The sequence below is a fragment of the Bos indicus genome, chromosome 2, assembly GCF_029378745.1.
Source record: "Bos indicus isolate NIAB-ARS_2022 breed Sahiwal x Tharparkar chromosome 2, NIAB-ARS_B.indTharparkar_mat_pri_1.0, whole genome shotgun sequence".
NCBI lineage: Eukaryota > Metazoa > Chordata > Mammalia > Artiodactyla > Bovidae > Bos > Bos indicus.
Genome location: NC_091761.1, coordinates 69,489,410 through 69,514,438, shown reverse-complemented (window position 1 = coordinate 69,514,438; position 25,029 = coordinate 69,489,410). Strand labels below are relative to the sequence as shown.

At 46.8% G+C, this 25,029-nt stretch overlaps 1 protein-coding gene across 2 annotated transcripts; it reads right to left on the bottom strand.

Annotated features, from left to right (window-relative positions):
* Positions 1-1,683: 1,683 nt before the first annotated feature.
* LOC109576642 (5-hydroxytryptamine receptor 5B) lies at positions 1,684-24,783 on the bottom strand. 2 transcript variants are annotated; one of them, XR_011560987.1, is made up of 3 exons: positions 23,064-24,783; positions 5,790-6,284; positions 1,684-5,353 (listed from the first exon to the last, which is right to left on the bottom strand). XR_011560987.1 is itself a non-coding variant. In XM_019985306.2 (2 exons), the coding sequence occupies exons 1-2, from the start codon at positions 23,850-23,852 to the stop codon at positions 5,952-5,954; spliced, it is 1,122 nt and encodes a 373-aa protein (XP_019840865.2). In that variant the 5' UTR covers positions 23,853-24,783; the 3' UTR covers positions 1,684-5,951. The 2 variants fall into 2 exon arrangements, 1 of the variants encoding a protein (XP_019840865.2); XM_019985306.2 differs by having other exon boundaries at positions 1,684-6,284.
* Positions 24,784-25,029: the final 246 nt, after the last annotated feature.

Genomic DNA, 25,029 nt, shown 5'->3' with positions numbered 1-25,029 from the left:
AATTACTCTCAAAGTTGATATTCTAGGTGTTGTCAGGTTAATTCAGGGCTTCCCTGGTGGCTCTGTTGGTAAAGAATCAGCCTGCAGTGCAGGAGACCCAGGTTCAATACTTGGGTCAAGAAGATCCCCTGTAGAAGGGGAATGGCAACCCACTCCAGTATTCTTGACTACAGAATTCCATGGACAGATGAGCCTGGTGAGCTGTACAGTCAATGGGGTCTCAAAGAGTCAGACATGACTGAGCAACTAACACTTTCACTTTCACTTCAGGTTAATTCAGGTAAGAGAGAAAAAGTATTTTGCATTTTTCTAGATTTGTGTGCTTTTCTGTTTCAGAAGTTTGACTCACGAGTGTTTTCATTATGAAAATCCTATTTAGAAAAAATTGCTCTTTCTTAATTGTCTTCCCCTTCTTTAGGATATTTATGTTCTTAGCACTAAATAAATATTAATAAGCAAAACCTCACTATGAGTGAAGGAATGAGTCACATAGGTAGATACCCGTGTGAGGAGAGTTCCAGGCATAGAGAGGAGCAGGTATCAAGGTGTAGGTTGGAGCACACACAGCAGGTGAGTCTGGGGAGCAGGAAGGGGACCTGTGTGGGGAACCATGGGAGGGTTTTGACAAGATTTCAACAAAGACACCTCTGGTGGTATGCTGACTACAGACTACAGGGGAGGCAGGGGCAGAAGCAGGGAGCCCAGCTAAGCAATGACTGATAATCTACATGAAACACACCTGAGACAAAGTTTTAAGAGAGAATGCATACCCTTTCCATACTAGTCTAATGTTTTTCCTGTTCTACTTAATTTTTGAAAAATGCTAACTACTGTATTGGATTCCATTCTTCACTCCCCAGAGCAGACACCCTTGTCACAGCACCCTGGCAGGTGGAATGTGCTTTCTCACCCCTTGAGTTTGGGCTCAGCCTGGTCTTGGGTTGTTAGCAGCCTTGACAGGAGCAAAGGTTTGAGAACATGCTGTGTATTGGACTTGCCCTCTTGTAGCCTCTCTGGAGAAGAACTTACCCTGCTGGCCAGAGGAGGTTCAGACACACATGGAGCAGACAGAGACCAACCTGCAGCTTGCAGCTGAGCCCAGAAGAGCCCAGCCTGAACCAGTGAAATCCCAGTGACTCACAGACACCTCAGCAGAGGAGGCTTGTTGCTATACACCACTAAGATTCTGCAGTGATTGTGTGCAGATGTTGAGAACATAAGTGACTGAGATGATCACCAACTGATTTCATGGCAACTTGACCTGGAGTTTAAAAGACACTCCTCTGTACCATCCAGCTTCAGTGCAGAGGGAGCAGGTCAGGGGCCAAAGAGAAGGCTTCTAGGGTGGTACCCCCACATGGAAGAGATGTTCACAGAGGACAGCAGTTGTGAACAGAATCCAGATTTCCCTCAGACATGCCTGAAGAAACATGGGGGCCATGATAAATGGGAGAAAAATGGCATGCTTTATACAGGACAAAATTGATAAAATGAAACTGCCAGGTTAGCCACATCCACCCTACAGGCCTGGAACTTTATGGAACTGGATTTGGACATGAAGACCCTTCAGTGATAACTTAATCAGCAAATAAATCCTGACAAGATTAATTCCAGTTACAGCCTCCTGGCCTTGTCTCCCATGTCCTACAGGCAGAGAGATTTGAGGCAGAACAGAGACTAGGCTTAAGGAAGTTCCTGCAATATTTACTGTAAATCTGATATTTTGTCAATAGATTTCTATTTCTGATATTCTGTATTAAATTACATATGGATACATGGATATGTATGGCTGAGTCCCTTTGCTGTTTCAGTTCAGTTCAGTTCAGTCGCTCAGTTATGTCCGACTCTTTGCAACCCCATGAATTGCAGCACACCAGGCCTCCCTGTCCATCACCAACTCCCAGAGTTCACTCAAACTCACGTCCATCGAGTCAGTGATGCCATCCAGCCATCTCATCCTCTGTCATCCCCTTCTCCTCCTGCCCTCAATCCCTCCCAGCATCAGAGTCTTTTCCAATGAGTCAGCTCTTCACATGGGTGGCCAAAGTACTGGAGTTTCAGCTTTAGCATCATTCCTTCCAAAGAACACCCAGGGCTGATCTCCTTTAGAATGGACTGGTTGGATCTCCTTGCAGTCCAAGGGACTCTCAAGAGTCTTCTCCAACACCACAGTTCAAAAGCATCAATTCTTCGGCATTTAGCTTTCTTCACAGTCCAACTCTCACATCCATACATGACCACAGGAAAAACTATAGCCTTGACTAGACGAACCTTTGTTGGCAAAGTAGTGTCTCTGTTTTCAATATGCTATCTAGGTTGGTCATAACTTTCCTTCCAAGGAGTGAGCGTCTTTTAATTTCATGGCTGCAGTCACCATCTGTAGTGATTTTGGAGCCCCCCAAAATAAATCTAACATTGTTTCCACTGTTTTCCCATCTATTTCCCATGAAGTGATGGGACCAGATGCCATGATCTTCGTTTTCTGAATGTTGAGCTTTAAGCCAACTTTTTCACTCTCCTCTTTCACTTTCATCAAGAGGCTTTTTAGTTCCTCTTCATTTTCTGTCATAAGAGTGGTGTCATCTGCATATCTGAGGTTATTGATATTTCTCCCAGCAATCTTGATTCCAGCTTGTACTTCTTCCAGCCCAGTGTTTCTCATGATGTACTCTGCATATAAGTTAAATAAGCAGAGTGACAATATACAGCCTTGACGTACTCCTTTTCCTATTTAGAACCAGTCTGTTGCTCCATGTCCAGTTCTAACTGTTGCTTCCTGACCTGCATACAAATTTCTCAAGAGGCAGGTCAGGTGGTCTGGTATTCCCATCTCTTTCAGAATTTTCCACAGTTTATTGTGATCCACACAGTCAAAGGTTTTGGCATAGTCAATAAAGCAGAAATAGATGTTTTTCTGGAACTCTTTTGCTTTTTCCATGATCCAGCGGATGTTGGCAATTTGATCTCTGGTTCCTCTGCCTTTTCTAAAACCAGCTTGAACATCTGGAAGTTCATGGTTCACGTATTGCTGAAGCCTGGCTTGGAGAATTTTGAGCATTACTTTACTAGCGTGTGAGATAAGTGCAATTGTGTGGTAGTTTGAGCATTCTTTGGCATTGCCTTTCTTTGGGATTAGAATGAAAACTGACCTTTTCCAGTCCTGTGGCCACTGCTGAGTTTTCCAAATTTACTGGCATATTGAGTGCAGCACTTTCACAACATCATCTTCCAGGATTCGAAATAGCTCAACTGGAATTCCATCACCTCCACTAGCTTTGTTCGTAGTCATGCTTTCTAAGGCCCACTTGACTTCACATTCCAGGATGTCTGGCTCTAGGTCAGTGATCACACCATCATGATTATCTTGGTTGTGAAGATCTTTTTTGTACAGTTCTTCTGTGTATTCTTGCCACCTCTTCTTAATATCTTCTGCTTCTGTTAAGTCCATACCATTTCTGTCCTTTATCTTTGCCTGAAATGTTCCCTTGGTATCTCTAATTTTCTTGAAGAGATCTCTAGTCTTTCCCATTCTTTTGTTTTCCTCTATTTCTTTGCACTGATCGCTGAGGAAGGCTTTCTTATCTCTTCTTGCTATTCTTTGGAACTCTGCATTCAGATGCTTCTATCTTTCGTTTTCTCCTTTGCTTTTTGCTTGTTTACCTGACACTAAATCAAAACACTGATCATTTTTGAACTTTTTTTTATTAGGGTATAGCCATATACTCCAATACAAAATAAAAAGTTCAAAAATAAAAGGAATTACAAGTACATCCTTACATAAAGTTAATTATCAATTGATCTGTCTCAATAACCTCAGATATGCAGATGCTGCTGCTGCTAAGTCACTTCAGTCGTGTCCGACTGTGTGTGACCCCATAGACAGCCCACCAGGCTCTCCTGCCCCTGGGATTCTCCAGGCAAGAGCACTGGAGTGGGTTGCCATTTCCTTCTCCAATGCGTGAAAGTGAAGTCACTCAGTCGTGTCCGACTCTTAGCAACCCCATGGAGCCCACCAGGCTCCTCCATCCACGGGATTTTCCAGGCAAGAGTACTGGAGTGGGGTGCCATTGCCTTCTCCAAGACATGCAGATGACACCACCCTTATGGCAGAAAGTGAAGAGGCACTAAAAAGCCTCTTGATGAAAGTAAAAGAGGAGAGTGAAAAAGTTGGCTTACAGCTCAACATTCAGAACTAAGGTCATGGCATCTGGTCCCATCACTTCAGGGGAAATAGATGGGGAAACAGTGGAAACAGTAGCTGACTTTATCTTGGGGGACTCCAAAATCACTGTAGATGGTGACTGCAGCCATGAAATTAAAAGACACTCCTTGGAAGGAAAGTTATGGCCAACCTAGACAGCATATTAAAAAGCAGAGGCATTACTTTGTCAACAAAGGTCCATCTAGTCAAGGCTATGGTTTTTCCAGTAGTCATGTATGGATGTGAGAGTTGGACTATAAAGAAAGCTGAGCACCAAAGAATTGATGCTTTTGAACTGTGGTGTTGGAGAAGACTCTTGAGAGTCCCTTGGACTACAAGGAGATCCAACCAGTCCATCCTAAAGGAGATCAGTCCTGGGTGTTCATTGGAAGGATTGATGTTGAAGCTGAAAACTCCAATACTTTGGTCACCTGATGCAAAGAACTGACTCATTGATGCTGGGAAAGATTGAGGGCAGGAGGAGAAGGGGACGACAGAGGATGAGATGGTTGGATGGCATCACCAACTCAATGGACATGGGTTTGGGTAGACTCCGGGAGTTGGTGATGGATAGGGAGGTGTGGCGTGCTGCAGTTCCTGGGGTCACAAAGAGTCGGACACGTCTGAGCAACTGAACTGAACTGATCTGTCTCAGACATTGAGCATTTTGTAATTATAGTGAGTAGTCAGGGAAGGCCTAAGTAAAGAAAAATTTCAAGTCTGAAAGGTCCAACAGAAGTTGCCATCAAATTAGTCAGCAAACAACTTGCTTTTAAGAAGTACTCAATGTAAATGATTCCCTCTGCCCGGGCTGCTTCTATAATGATCTTACATTAAGTCAAGGCCCAGGTCAAATGAACACAATGATAAAGCATCCTATCCAATAGTGAGAGGAAGCCTAAAAATATCACTGCCCCCTCTTCCAAACCATACCTAGACTCTTCCTCTAAGGCCCCTTGCTGGAATCCAAGTAGAAAAGTACAAGTGGAACCACTACACCATGTGTGGGTCTCATGGTACAAAATGCAAGCCAACATTGAATGCAATCCAGTCAGATTTCGGTTGTGTTCTCTTCATTTTCCCATGTCAAGATTCAGGCAAACTTGAGTCCAGGTACTCGTTCTGCCACCAAACAGGTCACTGGGCCCTGTGCTGAGAATATGGTAATGAGATAAAGGAAGAGCAAATCAGCTTCAGATAAAGGACAGAGCAAATCTCAGTTGCTTCAGTCATGTCCATCTCTTTGAAACCCTATGAACTGTAGCTTGCCAGGCTCTTCTGTCCATGGGATTCTCCAGGCGAAAATGCCAGCATGGGTTATCATGCCTTCCTCCAGGGGATCTTCCCAATGCAGGGATTGAACCCATGTCTGTTACATTTCCTGCATTGGCAGGCAGCTTCTTTACCACTAGCCCCACCTGGGATGCCAGTCTTGTATGAATTCTGGCCAATTAGCAATAACTGCCGAATGCACTGTCCAGAAAGGATTCTGAGGCTGAGTTCCAGCTCAGTGGGAAGATATGCTGAGATCGATTAGCAATGTCTGCACCACTCGGTGAGAGGGCATAGCTGCACACTTGCCACCTACCTGCTGTCTTTCTGGAGGGCCTTTGGCATCGCTGCTCCTGTAGTCCAGGCCCAAGTGGTATGGTTCCCAAATGTCATTAATGCTCAGCGGTGCGACAGCTCTGGCCCAGGTCACAAATGAAGGGGAGAAATTCCAGTTCCCTCCCCTCTCCAAGCCCTGGGTTTATCTCTGCTTGGTGAAAAGGTTCTTGAAGGCATTGTTGTAGTTCTTGTTAAAAGCTGTGTAAATCAGGGGATTGAAGAAAGAGTTGGAGTAGCCAAGCCACAGGAACACACTTTTCCAGATGGGGGGCAGGCTGCAGGCACAGAGGGGGCCAATGAGCTCAGCCAGGAAGAAGGGGATCCAGCACAGCACGAACACGCCGATGAGGATGCCCACCATCACGGCTGCCCGCTTCTCCTTCTGTTCCCGCCACGAGGCTCCGCTCGTCTGGAAGGCCACTGTGGGGCGGCGGGCCGTGAACACCATCTCAGCCTCCTGAGGGGCCTCCTTTACCTGCGAACAGAGGAAATGCATAACTCAAAGATAAAATGCGTAACGCTGGGCAGTACAGTGACATACAATACACCCAACCTTGGCCAGCCCCCCACCCCCCCAGCCCCATACAAGATGCACTGATGCCATTATCATCGCATGTGTGTGCTCAGTCGTGTAGTACTCTTTGTGACCCTACAGGCAGGACTGTAGGCCCCCAGGCTCCTCTGTTCAAGGAATTTTCCAGGCAAGAATACTGGAGTGGGTTGCCATTTCTTCCCCCAGGGGATCTTCCTGACCCAGGGATCAAATGGGCATCTCCTGTGCCTCCTGCATTGCAGGTATATTCTTAACTCCTGAGCCATCAGGGAAGCCCAACTGATGCCATAATCCACCCCCAAAGATTAATGCTAGGTAAGAAAGTTCTTGAAACTGTAGGTTAAAATATGTCCTGAAGGTTCTTCAGAGACTGAGAGTGGTGGTGGTCCCCACAATGTCAGATATTAGAATAAATAATTCTTTACCATCTGAGCCACCAGGGAATTCCAATCAAATAATAATATGATCTAAAAAGGGGGACAGGGGGAGGCACTTAAGAACACATGCCTTGGTGTCAGACCCTGGCTTGAGCTCCAGCCCCACTGGCCAAGCCATTTCCTGTGTATGAAGCTAGGTGACCAGGCCCCCTCCCTGCCATAAGGCCATTGTGAATGAGCACTAGGAATGTGTGTATGTGCCCAGAACAACCCCCTGCCACAGGCATTCACAACTCAGTACTCATGGAGGTGGGTGGGGCTGGGACCCGGACCCTGAATGGAACAGACCCAGGCCTGCCCCTCACAAAGCTCACAGCCAGAGAGGCAGGCCGCCTGTAAACATCAATATTGCAAGAAATTAAATGATTACTGTGTTAAGTGAATTAGGAGATGATTTTAAATTAGGAGATAATTTTGTATTGCCTAGCTTAAAATAAACAAAGTGTAAGAGACTTTGTGGTGATAATTAGCTGCCATTTAAGGAGCCTCTGGCTGCGCTCCACCCTCTCACCCCCGGCCTTTGATCACTTCCTGTCTACCTCTTGAGTCTCAGCTTAAAGGCCACCAGCCTCAGAGCAGCCCTGTTGCCCCTTTAAACTCAATCACATCTCTCTGTGATCTGGTACCACGTTCCCCTCCTTTGTAGCCATGTGTGTGATCATGGTGTTACACGTGGTGTCCCTCTGGCCCAAGCTGAACCACAGCAGGCTGGGTTTTCCTTGTATAGCACCTGCCTGGCAGCACCACCTGACACCCAGTCAGTGCCTAGGAAACAGTTGCCACGTTGACTGATCATTTCAACCACATGCTCCTCACCTGCATGTCTCTTCCTTTCCAGAATGCTGCCAGTCATGATGCTGGAGAAAACACAGAGGCAAGGGGCTCCCAGGCAAGGACTGCAGCTGGTTTCTCTCCCAGACACAACTGGCAGCAGCCATCAGGAGAGCCACCCAACCTCGAGGCGCCAAGGGAAGAGACCGAGTTCCTCTCACCTGGAGCAGGATGGAGCTTAGAAGGCACCCAGGTGGTCTGAACTGTGCAAACCTGGGGCTCCTCACTCTAAGATCTACCCTCAAATTCTCCGTCTCTGCTACCTCCTCCCAACATTCATCTCTATTTATTTGGAAAATCACTAAGTCATCCTGAAACAGATCCTGGTGATATGAACAAAGTTGAGTCCTTTCTTTTCTGGGTGTAAACCCAGCCTCCTCCCACCTGCCACTCAGAGAGAGAGAAGGAAAAGGCAGGTGACTCCAGGAGAGACCAGCCAGCCCTTCACTCCTCCCCACCCCTCTGCCCCTTACAAAGCCCTGGCTCTGCAAACACACACCCTGTGCAGATCAGCGGGCACCCCCTCTTTAATGAGCCATCCCAAGGTTTCTGGTGCCCCCGAGGCAAGTGGGAGCTGAAGCTCATCCCTCCCCTTTAGAAGAGGTGACACTGACCAGTTCTCACAGGATGAATGACCATCATCCACTAATGGAAGTCTGAGGGGGAAAACGTGACATCCTGAAATCACCTATGAGTATTAGCAGTCTATTGCGCGCAGGAAGCAATATCATCAGGGCATGAGGGGCAGTGGCACGTGGTTTGCTTGTCTTCCTCCCATTCAGCTGATTAATGGGCACTTTTGAAAAGATTTCTCTGCCGACCTCAATGACCTCCCAAGCACTTGAATTCCTTCCTCGCTTAACACAATTCCAAATCCTTGTCATGCTACAAAAGAAACACATGGGGTCAATTCAGTTCAAAGGGATCCTGGGGGAAGAGAAACAGAAAAGGCGAATCCACTAATTAAATAGGTTTAGAGCACCTCAGCCTCCACCACTGCAGCATTCAGCAGAGTCCCCCTCTGCTCCACCTGAGCCTGCTGCACCCTGTGCAGAGGGACAGGACAGACATGGAATCTTTCCAGAACAGCCTCAAAGTCAACAAGTCAATGAGGTCAGACCCTGGTTTGCTAGAAGATTGACATGGCTTTTCTCATCTGAAGAAACAGAAAACCAAAAGACACAAAGAACAATTCCAGAAAAGCCACTGTAAAACAGACACTTGTAATGAATAACTCTGATTCGCCCTCATGCCTTTATCCAGCCCATCTTTGCATGAAATGTTCCTTTGGTATCTCTGATTTTCTTGAAGAGATCCCTAGTCTTTCCCATTCTGTTGTTTTCCTCTATTTCTTTGCATTGATCTCTGAAGAAGGCTTTCTTATCTCTTCTTGCTATTCTTTGCAACTCTGCATTCAGATGTTTATATTTTTCCTTTTCTCCTTTGCTTTTCACTTCTCTTCTTTTCACAGCTATTTGTAAGGCCTCCCCAGACAGCCATTTTGCTTTTTTGCATTTCTTTTCCATGGGGATGGTCTTGACCCCTGTCTCCTGTACAATGTCACGAACCTCATTCCATAGTCCATCAGGCACTCTATCTATCAGATCTAGGCCCTTAAATCTATTTCTCACTTCCACTGTATAATCATAAGGGATTTGATTTAGGTCATACCCAAATGGTCTAGTGGTTTTCCCTGCTTTCTTCAATTTAAGTCTGAATTTGGCAATAAGGAGTTCATGGTCTGAGCCACAGTCAGCTCCTGGTCTTGTTTTTGCTGACTGTATAGAGCCTCTCCATCTTTGGCTGCAAAGAATATAATCAATCTGATTTCGGTGTTTGACCATCTGGTGATGTCCGTGTGTAGAGTCTTCTCTTGTGTTGTTGGAAGAGGGTGTTTGTTATGACCAGTGCATTTTCTTGGCAAAACTCTATTAGTCTTTGCCCTGCTTCATTCCGTATTCCAAGGCCAAAATTGCCTGTTACTCCAGGTGTTTCTTGACTTCCTACTTTTGCATTCCAGTCCCCTATAATGAAAAGGACATCTTTTTTTGGTGTTAGTTCTAAAAGGTCTTGTAGGTCTTCATAGAACCGTTCAACTTCAGCTTCTTCAGCGTTACTGGTTGGGGCATAGACTTGGATTACTGTGATATTGAATGGTTTGCCTTGGAAACGAACAGAGATCATTGTGTCGTTTTTGAGATTGCATCCAAGTACTGCATTTCGGACTCTTTTGTTGACCATGATGGCCACTCCATTTCTTCTGAGGGATTCCTGCCTGCAGTAGTAGATATAATGGTCATCTGAGTTAAATTCACCCATTCCAGTCCATTTCAGTTCGCTGATTCCTAGAATGTCGACATTCACTCTAGCCATCTCTCGTTTGACCACTTCCAATTTGCCTTGATTCATGGACCTGACATTCCAGGTTCCTATGCAATATTGCTCTTTATAGCATCAGACCTTGCTTCTATCACCAGTCACATCCACAGCTGGGCATTCTTTTTGCTTTGGCTCTATCCCTTCATTCTTTCTGGAGTTATTTCTCCACTGATCTCCAGTAGCATATTGGGCCCCTACTGACCTGGGGAGTTTCTCTTTCAGTATCCTATCATTTTGCCTTTTCATACTGTTCATGGGGTTCTCAAGGCAGGAATACTGAAGTGGTTTGCCTTTCCCTTCTCCAGCGGACCACATTCTGTCAGATCTCTCCACCATGACCCGCCTGTCTTGAGTTGCCCAACGGGCATGGCTTAGTTTCATTGAGTTAGACAAGGCTGTGGTCCTAGTGTGATTAGATTGACCAGTTTTCTGTGAGTATGGTTGCAGTGTGTTTGGCCTCTGATGCCCTCTTGCAACACCTACCGTCTTACGACCCAGATAATCACGATGGTGGGATCACTGACCTAGAGCCAGACATCCTGGAATGTGAAGTCAAGTGGGCCTTAGAAAGCATGACTACGAACAAAGCTAGTGGAGGTGATGGAATTCCAGTTGAGCTATTCCGAATCCTGAAAGATGATGCTGTGAAAGTGCTGCACTCAATATGCCAGCAAATTTGGAAAACTCAGCAGTGGCCCCAGGACTGGAAAAGGTCAGTTTTCATTCCAATCCCAAAGAAAGGCAATGCCAAAGAATGCTCAAACTACCGCACAATTGCACTCATCTCACATGCTAGTAAAGTAATGCTCAAAATTCTCCAAGCCAGGCTTCAGCAATACGTGAACCATGAACTTCCTGATGTTCAAGCTGGTTTTAGAAAAGGCAGAGGAACCAGAGATCAAATTGCCAACATCTGCTGGATCATGGAAAAAGCAAGAGAGTTCCAGAAAAACATCTATTTTTGCTTTCTTGACTGTGCCAAAGCCTTTGACTGTGTGGATCACAATAAACTGTGGAAAATTCTGAAAGAGATGGGAATACCAGACCACCTGACCTGCCTCTTGAGAAATTTGTATGCAGGTCAGGAAGCAATAGCTAGAACTGGACATGGAAAAACAGACTGGTTCCAAATAGGAAAAGGAGTTCGTCAAGGCTGTATATTGTCACCCTGTTTATTTAACTTATATGCAGAGTACATCATGAGAAACGCTGGACTGGAAGAAACACAAGCTGGAATCAAGATTGCTGGGAGAAATATCAATAACCTCAGATATGCAGATGACACCACCCTTATAGCAGAAAGTGAAGAGGAACTCAAAAGCCTCTTGATGAAGGTGAAAGTGGAGAGTGAAAAAGTTGGCTTAAAGCTCAACATTCAGAAAACGAAGATCATGGCATCCGGTCCCATCACTTCATGGGAAATAGATGGGGAAACAGTGGAAACAGTGTCAGACTTTATTTTTCTGGGCTCCAAAATCACTACAGATGGTGACTGCAGCCATGAAATTAAAAGACACTTACTCCTTGGAAGGAAAGTTATGACCAACCTAGATAGCATATTCAAAAGCAGAGACATTACTTTGCCAACAAAGGTTCGTCTAGTCAAGGCTATGGTTTTTCCTGTGGTCAAGTATGGATGTGAGAGTTGGACTGTGAAGAAGGCTGAGTGCTGAAGAATTGATGCTTTTGAACTGTGGTGTTGGAGAAGACTCTTGAGAGTCCCTTGGACTGCAAGGAGATCCAACCAGTCCATTCTAAAGGAGATCAGCCCTGGGATTTCTTTGGAAGGAATGATGCTAAAGCTGAAACTCCAGTACTTTGGCCACCTCATGCGAAGAGTTGACTCATTGGAAAAGACTCTGATGCTGGGAGGGATTGGGGGCAAGAGGAGAAGGGGACGACAGAGGATGAGATGGCTGGATGGCATCACTGACTTGATGGATGTGAGTCTCAGTGAACTCCGGGAGTTTGTGATGGACAGGGAGGCCTGGCGTGCTGCAGTTCATGGGGTCGCAAAGAGGTGGACACGACTCAGCGACTGATCTGATCTGCCCTCATGCCAAACCTTCAGGCAATTATCTCCATTTGACAGCTGAGAAAACACAGAACCTATTTTTAGGATCACGTTTATGCTTGGGATGCCTTCAGAATGAATGACTCCGGCTTCCTGGGAAATGTCTAGGTGCTCTAGCAGTCAGCTCTGGGGCCAGCCCTGAGCTTCTCCATCTTTCCTCTTTGGTTGGATGTCTCCTTAGCCTCTTTGCCCTGACAATGCTCTCTAGCAGTTGGACACTCAGTCATGTCCAACTTTTTATGATCCTATGAACTGTAGCCCTGACAGGCTCCTCTGTCCATGGAATTCTCCAGGCAAGAGTTCTGGAGTGGGTTGCCATTTCCTTCTCCAGGGCATCTTCCTGACCCAAGCATTGAACCCCAGATCTCCCGCAATGCAGGCACATTCTTTACTGTCTGAGCCACCAGGGAAGCCCTGACAATCCTCTCTACACCTATTATAAAACTGACCATTTCTGGCTTCAGAGGTCTCAGACTCCTAGAATCCACTAATCTGAAGGTAAAAATACTGACTGTTGAAGGCACACAACCAGTAGCACCTGCCACCTTCTGTCCTGCTGCAAAAGGACAGGTGCTTTGAGTACACAGAAGTGTGGAGATACCAGATGCTACGAGCAAGGTCACATGAGCAGGGTAAAGCAGAACCAAGGTGCCTGCCCATCTGTCCGGCTCCAGGCCTCTTCGGCTTCTCTCTGCCACTGTGAGACATGACCTAAAAGATGAGTTCACCTAAACATTTCCATAGAATCTGAGGCTTTTCCATCTAAAATTAATTAGGGACCAAATCAGCCCGACAATATATGCTGACATTTATTAATCATCTACTGGGGCTTCCCTGGTGGCTCAGACAGTAAAGAATCTGCCTGCAATGCAGGAGACCTGGGTTCAGTCCCTGGGTCAGGAAGATCTGGAGAACGGAATGGCAACCCACTCCAGTATTCTTGCCTGGAGAATCCCATGGACAGAAAAGTCTGGCAGGTTACAGTCCCAGGCATCACGAAGAGTTGGACGTGACTGAGCAACTAACACTAGAGTAGACTAGTGCATATGGACTACGTACTGGAATTTTCCATGAAGTCCCAATTTCAAATATCCTGTCCCACTATTCTCATAAGCACTCTGATACCAAGGCATGGATTCTGAATCTTCATTCTGATTGTGAATATTGTGTCACAATCAACACTCCAGGAGGGCAGGGACATGAGTGTCCCGTCCACTGAAGCGTTCCCGGCACCTAGTGTAATGTATGGTCTATAGTAAAATCTCAACAAACACTAAATAAATAGTTATTTGGGGGAGACAAGTCTCTTTAAGTCTCTTGTGTTTCTACACATTTGCCAGCAAAGGCACTGACAGCTCTTGTTTCTGACCAGCCTGTCAAGGATGTCTGTATAACAAACAGCCTTGGAAGAGTGAGAGAGTATCTCCCGGTAGAAAAGAAGACAGATTTACTTGCAACCCATTATTAAAGATTCAGGTTTCTGAAAAGCAAAGGGCAGGTTTATATATTGTTCAGTCCTGGACAATACAGACTTGAGTTCCCTAATCTGGGAGTTTCCCTACTATTTGTGATGCAAATCCAGCTGGCCCACTCCATGTCAGTCGCATGGGACTTGGAAGGGAAGCGAACAAACGCACACATGAAATTCATGCTGCCTGTGTAACACAAGTAAGAACGTCCTTTGACTCTGACCCAGAAGTCTCGTGTCTTTTGTCAGTATCCAGTAAACTAGGGTAGGCTGACTTGTCAGCTTGCCAGCAGGGAAAAATCTCAGACTTTCAGAGTTCCTGACCGTCGTCTGCTACTTGGCCGTGTGGTTCCACACCCCACCTTACTCAGTTATAACAGTAGCCAGTCACTAAGGAATAAGGAAACCAAGGCTCAGAGCAAATTATTGATTAGACAGGATTCCAATCTGAGCTCCCATTTTTACATTTCCAGCGATGAAGGTCTTTATCTGTCATGTATGGTGGGCTTCCTGGAGGATGACAGTGAGACAATAATACATGGCAGGATCTCAGAAATGTCAACTTTATGTCCCCTTTAAGTAAAAGGAATGTCCCTTCCCTCCCCTCTAATTAAAAAAAAAATCCAGCTGCTTCAGAAAACACCCACAGACATTTGTAAACCGCCAATGTTTGGGGAAACAGTGGAAGCAGTGTCAGACTTTACTTTTGGGGGCTCCAAAATCACTGCAGATGGTGACTGCAGCCATGAAATTAAAAGACGCTTACTCCTTGGAAGGAAAGTTATGACCAACCTGGATAGCATATTCAAAGGCAGAGACATTACTTTGCCAACAAAGGTCCATCTAGTCAAGGCTATGGTTTTTCCAGTAGTCATGTATGGATGTGAGAGTTGGACTGTGAAGAAGGCTGAGTGCCAAAGAATTGATGCTTTTGAACTGTGGTGTTGGAGAAGACTCTTGAGAGTCCCTTGGACTGCAAGGAGATCCAACCAGTCCATTCTGAAGGAGATCAGCCCTGGGATTTCTTTGGAAGGAATGATGCTAAAGCTGAAACTCCAGTACTTTGGCCACCTCATGCGAAGAGTTGACTCATTGGAAAAGACTGATGCTGGGAGGGATTGAGGGCAGGACGAGAAGAGGATGACAGAGGATGAGATGGCTGGATGGCATCACTGACTGGATGGACGTGAGTCTGAGTGAACTCCGGGAGATGGTGATGGACAGGGAGGCCTGGCGTGCTGCGATTCATGGGGTCTCAAAGAGTCGGACACAACTGAGCGACTGAACTGAACTGAACTGAACTGAATGTTGTCAGATAAATACCCTGAGAAGAACTAGAAAAAGAAAAACGGCTCCTAATCACTTCTGAAACCAACTGGTCGGGGTGGTGACACACAGGTCAGGCATCCTGTACAGCGAGGCTCTTCATGAGGCTGGCGGTGGGGACACACTCCCTGGTGACTAATCAAGCCCTGAGACCTCTGGGAGAGGACAGAGGACATTGAGCGGCATCCAGTCTTGGCTGAACGCAATCCGGATTGTAACTGGAATTCCCCATTTCTATCCAGAACTCAAAGGGTCAGGAGATGGAGTACCCAGGGCACCATTCTCTCTGCCCATGCTGTACAGAGACAACCAAGCTCCAAGTTGTACTTCTCAAAGGCACCTTGAAGAGAAAACTAACCAAAATAGCCCTTCAAAGTAAACAGAAGCTGTCTAAAACTTGTCTAACAAACTACAACAGGAAGTTTTCTCAGCAGCTTCCCTTGTGCAAAAGAAACCAGAAAATAAAGACGTTTCCTTGTTAAAAAAAAAAAAAAAAAAAAACAGAGTAATAAAAGCAGAGCACTGCTGGGCTTGAAAAAAAATTACCTTTCCCTTGAGTGTAATTATATACACCACAAAGAACCGTTATGCTAAACTCGGGTATGATCATAACATAAAAGACAATCGCTACTATTATTATATTTGGAAAATATGAATTTGGTGGTGGGGGGTGCTTAATTACACTGGGATGGCTAAGGACTCACTGGAGTTAGTACTGAGAAAGGGAAACTGTAATCAAGTGTGTTACTTAAAATTACACCACATTTGTTTCAGTTCTAATATCATCTGATCTAGTCATCCTCTTTTACGGGTGGAGGACAATGGAAAGTCCTCTGTTAAAGTTCTATCTTGAAGTCCCCAAACTCCCAGGCCAAAGAGTCTTGGCATAGAAGGAGGGTATAATGGAGAGTGGGAAAGTTTTGCCTTTTGCACAGGCATCCTCCAGCCTCAGTGTCCTGACATGGCTGCATAGGGGGCCATGGCTCCCCTGACAAACACTGCCATGCTGTGGAGAGTCCCAGTTCCTACTGCACTGTGGGTTCCATTCTTCTGAAGAGTGGGAGGGAGGCAAGACTGAGGATCACCCTCCAAATGGGCTTCAGGCCGTGCCGTAGGCACACTGGGCAAGCAGGCGCCTACAAGCCTTTCTGAGCAGCAAGTCCAAAGCTTTCTTTAATTTTCAAGGAATTCTGTGACCCATGAAAGGGTTAATAACCATGGAATTTGAATCTCATTCTTCTACCGAGAAACTCAATCTTCTCCAAGAACTACAGGGATTTAAGAAGTAGCTTGTTGCAAGGTCACTGGGGAAGACACCTGATCCCTGCACCATCCCCCTTGTCTACATCCCGCTTCATCTCCCCTGCACTTTCCCCAACAATCCAACCAGGGAAAAGAGAAATAGAAGCAGAGATAAAGAGGCAGAATGAGTGTAATGATGGAAGAGAACAAGGAAGAAGTTTATAGCGAGGGGAAAGCCAGGGATATTTCTAAAAAGTCTAGAGAAAATGCTCCTTTGTCCACGCAAGTAGTTCTGGAAACTCTCAGACAATTAGATATCAGTCTTAAAAGAATCAAATGATAAGCCAGATGTATTGTTACCATACAATTTGATGAACAAACTTCACTTTTCTAAAGTTAAAATAACCTTACAATTTGATGAATAAAATTTACTTTTCTAAGGTTAAAATAGTCTTGCATGCTGGCATAGGACTCGTTTGAGTCATATTTCTTTTAATAGATGGCATCAGAATGAGGGTGGTGATTTTCCACCATCCTCTTCCCAGAGCTTAGCTCTGACTGAACTCTGGTCCCACACGTGGCTAGGTCCACAAGACCAACAGCCCCTTAGTCTTTGGGGTGGAACAAATGACGAGTAAACATTGAAGATGTGACAAAAACATCAAGTGTTCTGTATAGTTTTTAGGTAACTTAGGGCTTATATGCTGTATGCTTACAACACAAATCTAATCTGAAGGATTAGTTTGGAGAGGCAAATATTTTGTAATATGACATTATGTAAAACTCAGGTCCAAGTCGTCACAAACCCGATAGTTCAATATTACGCATTTATTTTGACTTTTACAGGTTACAAAGTGTTTTTCCAAATATTGTCCATCTTTCAAGACCACTGTACTCTGGACAGAACACCTGTAAGACATTACTGTAGACTTCCCTGGTGATCCAGTGGTTAAGAATCTGACTGCTAAAGCAGGGGACACAAGTTCAATCCCTGGTCCAGGAAGATCCTACATGCTGCGGGACAACTAAGCCTGTGCGTCACAGTTGCTGAGCCCAAGCTCTGGAGTCTGCAAGTCACAACTACAGAAGCCTGTGTGCCCAAGAGCCTGTGATCCACAACAAGAAAAGCCACTTCAGTAAGACCGCACACCGCAACTAGAGAGTAGCTCCCGCTTGCCACAACCAGAGAAAGACCTCGTGCAGCAATGAAGACCTAGCACAGATGAGAAAATAAAATAATTTAAGACTTTATTACATTTATAATTCTGTAATTGTAGTTTACTAACATGAATCCCCGGAGAGCAGAGACCACTTCTATGAAACCTCAGAGGCTACCATGTTGCCTGGTACACAGGCCAGTACAAGTCAAATAACCGTGAATACCATCTGCGTGGCCTTTTGTGGTGATTTTAAAATACATTCACAGGTTCATTCACTCATGTCCCAAAAGTGGAGCCTAATTCGCCTTCTCTTGAGGGTGGGGTGGAGTTAGTGACTCACTTCTAATGAATAGATTTTAAGGGAAGTGATGGAATGTAGCTTCTGAGACAGATCATAAAAGGCATTGCAGTTTTCCCCTTGCCTCACTCTCAGACTAGGGGAAGCCAGCTACCATGTTGGGGATGACACTCAAGCAGCCCTTTAGAGACCTCCCACTGACAGCCGTGTGAGCCACAGCTATAAGCACAAAACGCCTTGGACCAGACCACCCAGCTAAGCTGTTCCCAATGCCAGACCCACAGAAACTGAGTTCATACATGTTTGTTGTTTTAAGACACTAAAGATAGGGGTAATTGTTAAGAAATAAATAACTAATCCACCTATAATGGTGAGTAACAGCAGTAAGAGGTATAAAATAATAATTTATTATTTATAACTTATAAGTTAAGTTAGTATAACTTATAAGAAAAATTGCAAAAAATAGTAATGAAAATAGTACAGTGGCCATCATTTAGGGTTTACTATTTTAGTTACTCCATATACACTGTTATCTCATCTACCCTTCATAAGAATGTTAAGAGGCAGATAGCAATATTTCTATTTTACCTACAGGGAAATGCAGATGGAGTTGAACTCACTTGGCTAGAGAGTTAATAAGTGGCACAAAAAGAATTGAAATCCAGGTCTCCTTGTTTCCAAATCCCAGGTTCTTAACCAATGTGCACGCTGTCTCCCAGCACATGTTTATTGATTGAGTGAATGAAAGAAGGTATCAACCAAGGCTGCATTATAACCTTCTTGAGCCTGAGGCATCCGTGCCTCTGTGGGCCATTCTTCCATTAAAAAATATTAAAAAGTATATTTTATGATCATATTATTATAAAGACTAATATAATCAAGGCTGAACTCATTATTACATATTCATTACTGTTATATTCACTTTCCCTCTAAAAGAAATTAAACAATTTCCATGGGCCCCTAAAAGTCTGGCGGCTCTCGGTGGTGTACCCACTATGCCTAATAAATAAGCATGCCCTGGTATCAGGCACAGCTATCAGACAAACAATTAAAATGAACAAAATGTTTGATGTTGCATTTTAAAAATCAAACAAACAATCTCTATTGACTTTGCTTTTTTCCTCTTCTAAGCAGTAAAGAGTATAGGATAGTAGGAAAGAATTATAACCCATGGGGGATGCATTAGGGACCGCAGAATATGCTACATCATGGTGTCCCATCTATGAGATGGGAAAAAGGATGCAGATGGGAATTAACCCTCACTCCTGAGAGAAGTGGGTGGTGCCTCTGTATTCACTTGTGTTCAACTCTCCTACAAAGGCGTTCACAGTTTTGAGATCCTGCTTCCTATGGATGGGCTTCTGCAATGGCTCAGGAGGTATAGAATCCATCTGCCAATGCAGGAGACACAGGTTGGATCCCAGTGTCAGGAAGATCACCCGGAGAAGGAAATAGAGACCCACTCCAGTATTCTTGCCTGGAAAACCCTATGAACAGAGGAGCCTGGTAGGCTACAGCCCATGGGGTTGCAAGGAGATGACACAATGAGTAACCTCAGAGCTATCTGAGAACCTGTCTTCCAGGATGAAGTTCTCAGAAAGTCTGCCAAAGAAAACAGAATTCTCAACTTTTAGGTTGTATTTTTTTTTTCAGTTGACATTCCCATGACCCACCTGGACTGGGATATGACTGTCTCACCCCCATGAAGTTCTAGATGCTTGTGACAGTGCTCAGAAATTAAATTCCTGGAGAAAGCACATCATAATGAAAAAGGGATGAAAAGAACAGTGATTTTATTGATAGATCCAGGACAGACTTTAGCTTCTCCACTCAGTAACAGTGAGGTCATGGATGAACTCACTTTATGGCACCTGAATTGGATCATCTGAACTGTGGTGCTGGAGAAGACTCTGGAGAGTCACTTGGACTACAAAGAAATCAAACCAGTCCATCCTAAAGGAAATCAATTCTGAATATTCACTGGAAGGACTGGTGCTGAAGCTGAAGCTCCAATACTTTGGCCACCTGATGTGAAGAGCCAACTCATTGGAAAAGATCCTGATGCTGGGAAAGATTGAGGGCAGGAGGAGAAGGGGATGACAGATCATCCTCTGTCACGGTTGGATGGCATCACAAACTCAATGGACATGAGTTTGAGCAAGCTCTGAGAGATAGTGAAGGACAGGGAAGCCTGGCATGCTATAGTCCATGGAGTCACAAAGAGTAGTACATGACTTAAAGACTGAACAACAACAAAAATGAGAGCTATGAGGCAAAGATGGTTAATGCTCACCAAAGAGCCATAGGTTCCCCTAGCCTTCACAGCCAGCATCTGGCCAATGGACTGTGAACAGAAGGGACTCTTCTGGGTAAGGCAGGTAGAAGCTGCTGTATTTCCAGGTCTCACTTCCTCTTCCACAGCAACCTCAGAAACCACATGTTCAAGACAGCATAACTTAAAGATGACAAGGGGCCTGGACCCACAAGCCTGGAGAAGAGCAGAGAGCAGGGGGAGGGCCACCGGACCCACACTGAACTTTGAGTGAGACCGGGTTAAACCATTAGTCTGGGGATTCTGTTACTCAGCGTATCTTAGCTTATCCTGACAAACAGACACTGTATGGCCAATGTGTCTGGAGCCTGAGGATTAAATAAGAGGAAGAAGGTAAAGGGTCACTGTGCCTGCAAGAGGGAACTCACTCAGTCAGCATTTCTTTCCATGTCTACTTTCAAAACTTGAGGCATGATTGCAGATCCCTCCCTGATCCTATTTTAGTGTGGGGAACCTAGTCACAGCATCCTGAAAAAGGTGAAGGGTGTGCACAACCTCATGACCAGAGGCCTTCTGCCTTCCTAAGTGCTCCCATCACCCACAGAAAGCAATAAAGACATTTTGCAGGACCTAAATTCAGCTCTACTCATTTCCCCTGGAATGCAGAGAAAAACAGGTTATACAGAGTGAAATGAGTCAGGAAGAGAAAAACAAATATCACATGTTAATGCATATATATGGAATCTAGAAAATGGTCCTAATGAACCTATTTGCAGGGCAAGAATAGCAACACAGATGTAGAGGATGGTCTTATGGACACAGGGGTGGAAGGAGAGGGTGGGATAAACTGAGAGAGTGGCACTGACATATATGCACTAGCATGTGTGAAACAGAGCTAGTGAGAAGCTGCTGTATAACACACGGAGCCCAGACCCGCCTCTGTGATGACCTAGAAGGGTGGGATGACCTAGAGGGGTGCAAAGGAGGCTCAAGAGAGAGGGGAAGTATATATACTTATGGCTGATTCATGTTGTTGTACAGCAGAAACCAACACATCATAAATCAACTATCCTCCAATTAAATTGTTTTATAAAGCAGGTGGGGGAAGGCACAGACAGAGTATTTCTGGCACATTAGAATTAATGTATTTCTGGCAGGTTAAAATTTCTGTTTGGGTGTGGTCAACAAGCTTGCAACTGCTGACTCTGTAACATTACCCAGGAGTTTGACTGATGGCTTGCTGGAGCCTAAAGAAGCAGGATGTTCTGGAACCCATCTCATCTACAACCTCAGCATCATATGATTCAAGACTCTTAGCCATGACTTAGACCAATGTTGTGTCTTAGAGGAGAAAGCTTGCAGCCCAAAATGTGAAAGAAGCTCATTGCTGGCAGGTGGCTAAATCACCAGGCTGCCCTGCCTCCCAGAGAACTTTCCCCCTACAAGTGACCATCCTGATTGTCCAGGTCCCCCATCATCCAGGCACATCTGCTTTGTTATCAACTGCTTGAACAGGGTCTGTCAAAAATGAATACTAAACTCAGGCATGGCAAGCCTTTCTGGCATCCATTTCACCATGATTTCTCTGGGTGCACCCTGGATCGATGTAGCTAGTAAAAGTCTGCCCTGCCTTGGCAATCAGATAGAAAAAGGATAATCACCCCAGGCATTTCCAAGGGACCTTTCAAAGGATATCATTAATTCTGAATAAAGCTCTCCCCTAACAACACTTTCCAATTATAGACTTGACATTCCCCGTTTTATCCGACAAAACTCCTCTGCCATTTCATGAAGGGTGTCGGGGGCGGGAGATGCCTGCTTTTAAAAATACACACATTTGAATAACCTAAGCATCTGAGTTAACTTACAAAATTAAAACAAAGCTAACAAGAAAAAAACTTACCCTCTTTCTTTCCCTCCTCATGTCCCCTTCCCCTGGTCCATACGTTGTATTAGGAAAGAGGCAATAATTCCTAAGCCCACACTCACCCAAAAGAAAAGTTCGAGGCTTCCAGGGTGAGGAGGGAGTTAGGATCTATTAGGGTCTGGCAAAAAGGCAGAGGGGCTTCCCAGGTGGCTCAGCGGTAAAGAATCTACCGCTGTGCAAGTTCGATCCCTGGGTTGGGAGGATACCCAGGAGGAGGAAAAGGCAGTCCACTCCAGTATTCTTGCCTGGAGAACCCCATGGACAGAGGAGCCTGGCCGGCTAGAGTCCATAGGGTCTCAAGAGTCTGACAGGAATTACAGACTAAAAAACAAAAGCAGAAAGCCCCCATTCTAAAGACAGTGGAGAGAAGTTCTGCCAACTGCAGGTTCCTTCCTCTCATTCATTCATTCGTTTCCGGCGCCCATTGTAGATTGCCCGGCAACGCCCTGGCCTTGAGGGTCCCCTCGCTCCAGGCAGCACTGCGACCCCTCCACCCCCGTTTGCCAGGCACTGTGCCAAGTGTCTGCATTCTTTATCTCACGTAAGCCAAGAGCCCCATTACGTCTAAAGAGGAGGAAACAACGCCCACAGAGATTAAGTAACTGCCCCAATGTCTTGTCACTGAAGGATACCACTGAGGTTGAGACAGTGAAAGAAAAGTGATACTTGGATTCATTTTTATCCTCCCTTTCCCCTTGGCAGGAAGCTGGCCAATAGAGTGAATAGTCTCGGGACTGCAGGGGTGAATGAGGGTGCAGTGGAGACAAAAATACGCGGCGAACGGTCACAGAAGGTTCAACGGCAGGACGAATTTCCAGCCTCCTGCGGTAACGCTTGGTCTAGCCGCGGCTAGGAAACTGGCGACTGAGGACTCCCACGGATACAATAGCTCCAGAAGAAAAGCAACGGAGGGCACAGGGGATCCGTCGCGAGCTCAACGCTACCGAGCAACACTGCTCCTGCCGCCCCTCTCAGCCGCGTGGTGCCGCGGTGCCCGCTCCAGCTCCAGTCCTAGTGGGTAGGTGCTGGAACTCCTTCCCCCGCCCCGCCCCTCCCCGCGCACCATCTACTCATGAACCCTTCGTGTGCACGCCAGGCGCGAGTGCTGAGCTCCCCCGCGTGCGCTGCAGCAGAGCAGATGGCAAACTCAGGGTGCGCTCCGAGTGGCCAACCTGAAAAGCTTCCGCCAAGTGTGCAAACTTGCACCTCCAGCTCTCCCTTTCGCCAGGCTTCCTCGTCCCTCAGCGACCCCTTTCCCAAATCCCCATTCCCCAACCCGCGCCTCACCTGCACGGTGGAGGGCAAGGGCAGCACAGCCCTGCAGCGGCGACCGAAGCGAAACTTGGCCGCCTTATATATCTTCCAATAGACAAACAGCACCACGCCAAGCGGCAGGTAGAAGGCGCCGCAGGTGGAGAAGACGGCGTAGGAGGGTTCCTGGCTCACCTGGCAGCGCTGGAGTCGAGCGTCGTACGCCTCGCCCCAGCCGAAGAGCAGTGGTGCGAGGGCGATGAGAGCGGAGAGCGCCCAGGTGAGCGCGATCATGAGCATCGAGGCGCGGCGGCGGGTGCGCAGCGTGTACTGCAGGTGGCGCGTGATAGTCCAGTAGCGGTCCAGGGCGATGGCCGCCACGTTCCAAATGCTGGCGGTGCAGCACATCACGTCGAAGGAGATCCACACGTGGCATAGACTCCGGCCCAGCAGCCACCGTCGCCCCGCCGACAGCTCGCTCACCAGGCTCAGGGGCATTACCAGCGCTGCCACTAGCACGTCCGACACGGCCGTCGAGGCCACCAAGTTATGCGGCACACGGTGAAAGGCGCGGACCCGCAGGATGGTGACCAGAACAAGCAGGTTCCACAGGAACGTGGCCGCTATCAGCAGCACCAGCAGCGTCACTACCAGTACCGAGAAGACGGAGAAAGGCGGTTCTCGACCCGGCGGGGCCGCACCACCTGGGGTCGATCCGATGACCCCGCTAGGGTTTGGGCTACTGCTGAAGGCTTCGGGTCCCAGGCGAAGGGCGACGCCGGTGGAGGCCACAGAGAGGTTAGCTGCTTCCATAGCGCGCGGCATCCCGGCTCCCCCGCGGGGACGCAAGCGCGCCCTGGGCTCGGGGTGGACGCGGCGAGTGAGGGCGTGGAAGGGGGCCTTGCGTGATGGGGAGGGCAGAGAGGAGTCCAGTTCGCCCTACTCTGGTCCCTTATTGGGCCGCAGCTCCCCACCCCTCTGGCGCCTCGCCTTTGAGTCCTCCTGGGTCTCTTTTCCAGTGGAGAAAAAAGTGGGCCCCCTCAGGAGTCCAACTCCTCCACCTTAGTCCCTGAGCCATTCCCTCCTGCCTTGCCTCGCTGTTCCCAGGGGAGCGGGCTGTCATAGGGCTGGGAATCCGAGGGTATGGCGAGTGTCCGCGCGCAGAGTGGGTTTGGAGAGTGGCCAGCGACTCCGAGCCCGGCGGGCCCTGAGCAGAGCTGCACCCGGGATGGGCGTGGGCGGCGTTGTCTGGAGAACCAGCCGACTGGAGCAGGGCCTTCAGGCTGTCCCGTGGGTTTCCCTCTCCCCTCTGCGCCGAGAGAACCCTAACGCGAGACTCCCCGAAGGTTCACAATCGCCTAGGAATTCCGCAGCCGGACCCCTGGGACTCGCCTGAGGTACAGTTTGACCTCTAGAAACAGAGGGATCCGCCCTCTACGGGACAGAGAGGTTCTGCTTTCTTCGATCTCCATCCTAAGTATCTGTGAATAGGAGACTCGGGTGTTAGGTACGTCAAGGAGGAAGCGCCTCGACCCGGCTCCATCCTGCCTGCGGCTTCCCTTACTACACTTCTGCCCCTCTGAGGATTCGTGCTGCCTTGAGAAGTTCTCTCTCTGGCTCTACAGAGAAAGAACTCGGCTTCAAAGCTTTTTGGCCGAGGCCCTGATGAGGGCGTGTCCACCACCTCCTCTCTGTCTCTAACCCAACCTTACTCGCTTTCCACCCCGCCCTCCCTTAGCAGTTGCCCAAGTTCCTGATCCTAGCGCACGTCTTCCAGTTCTTCATATCCAGGGTGAAGATGGAGTTATATTTTTTTGACCCCTGGACAAAGGTGGAAACCAATGAGAAATGAAATTCCCCTAACCCGCCCCGCCGCCCTCGTTTTCAGTCTCCTACATTTTAAAAAATAGTTCAATCATAATGCAATCAACTTAAAGCTGCCTTACAGCCTGTTCCTGGGAGTAGAATAGAAATGTAAAGAACACAGAGCCCAAACTGTCCC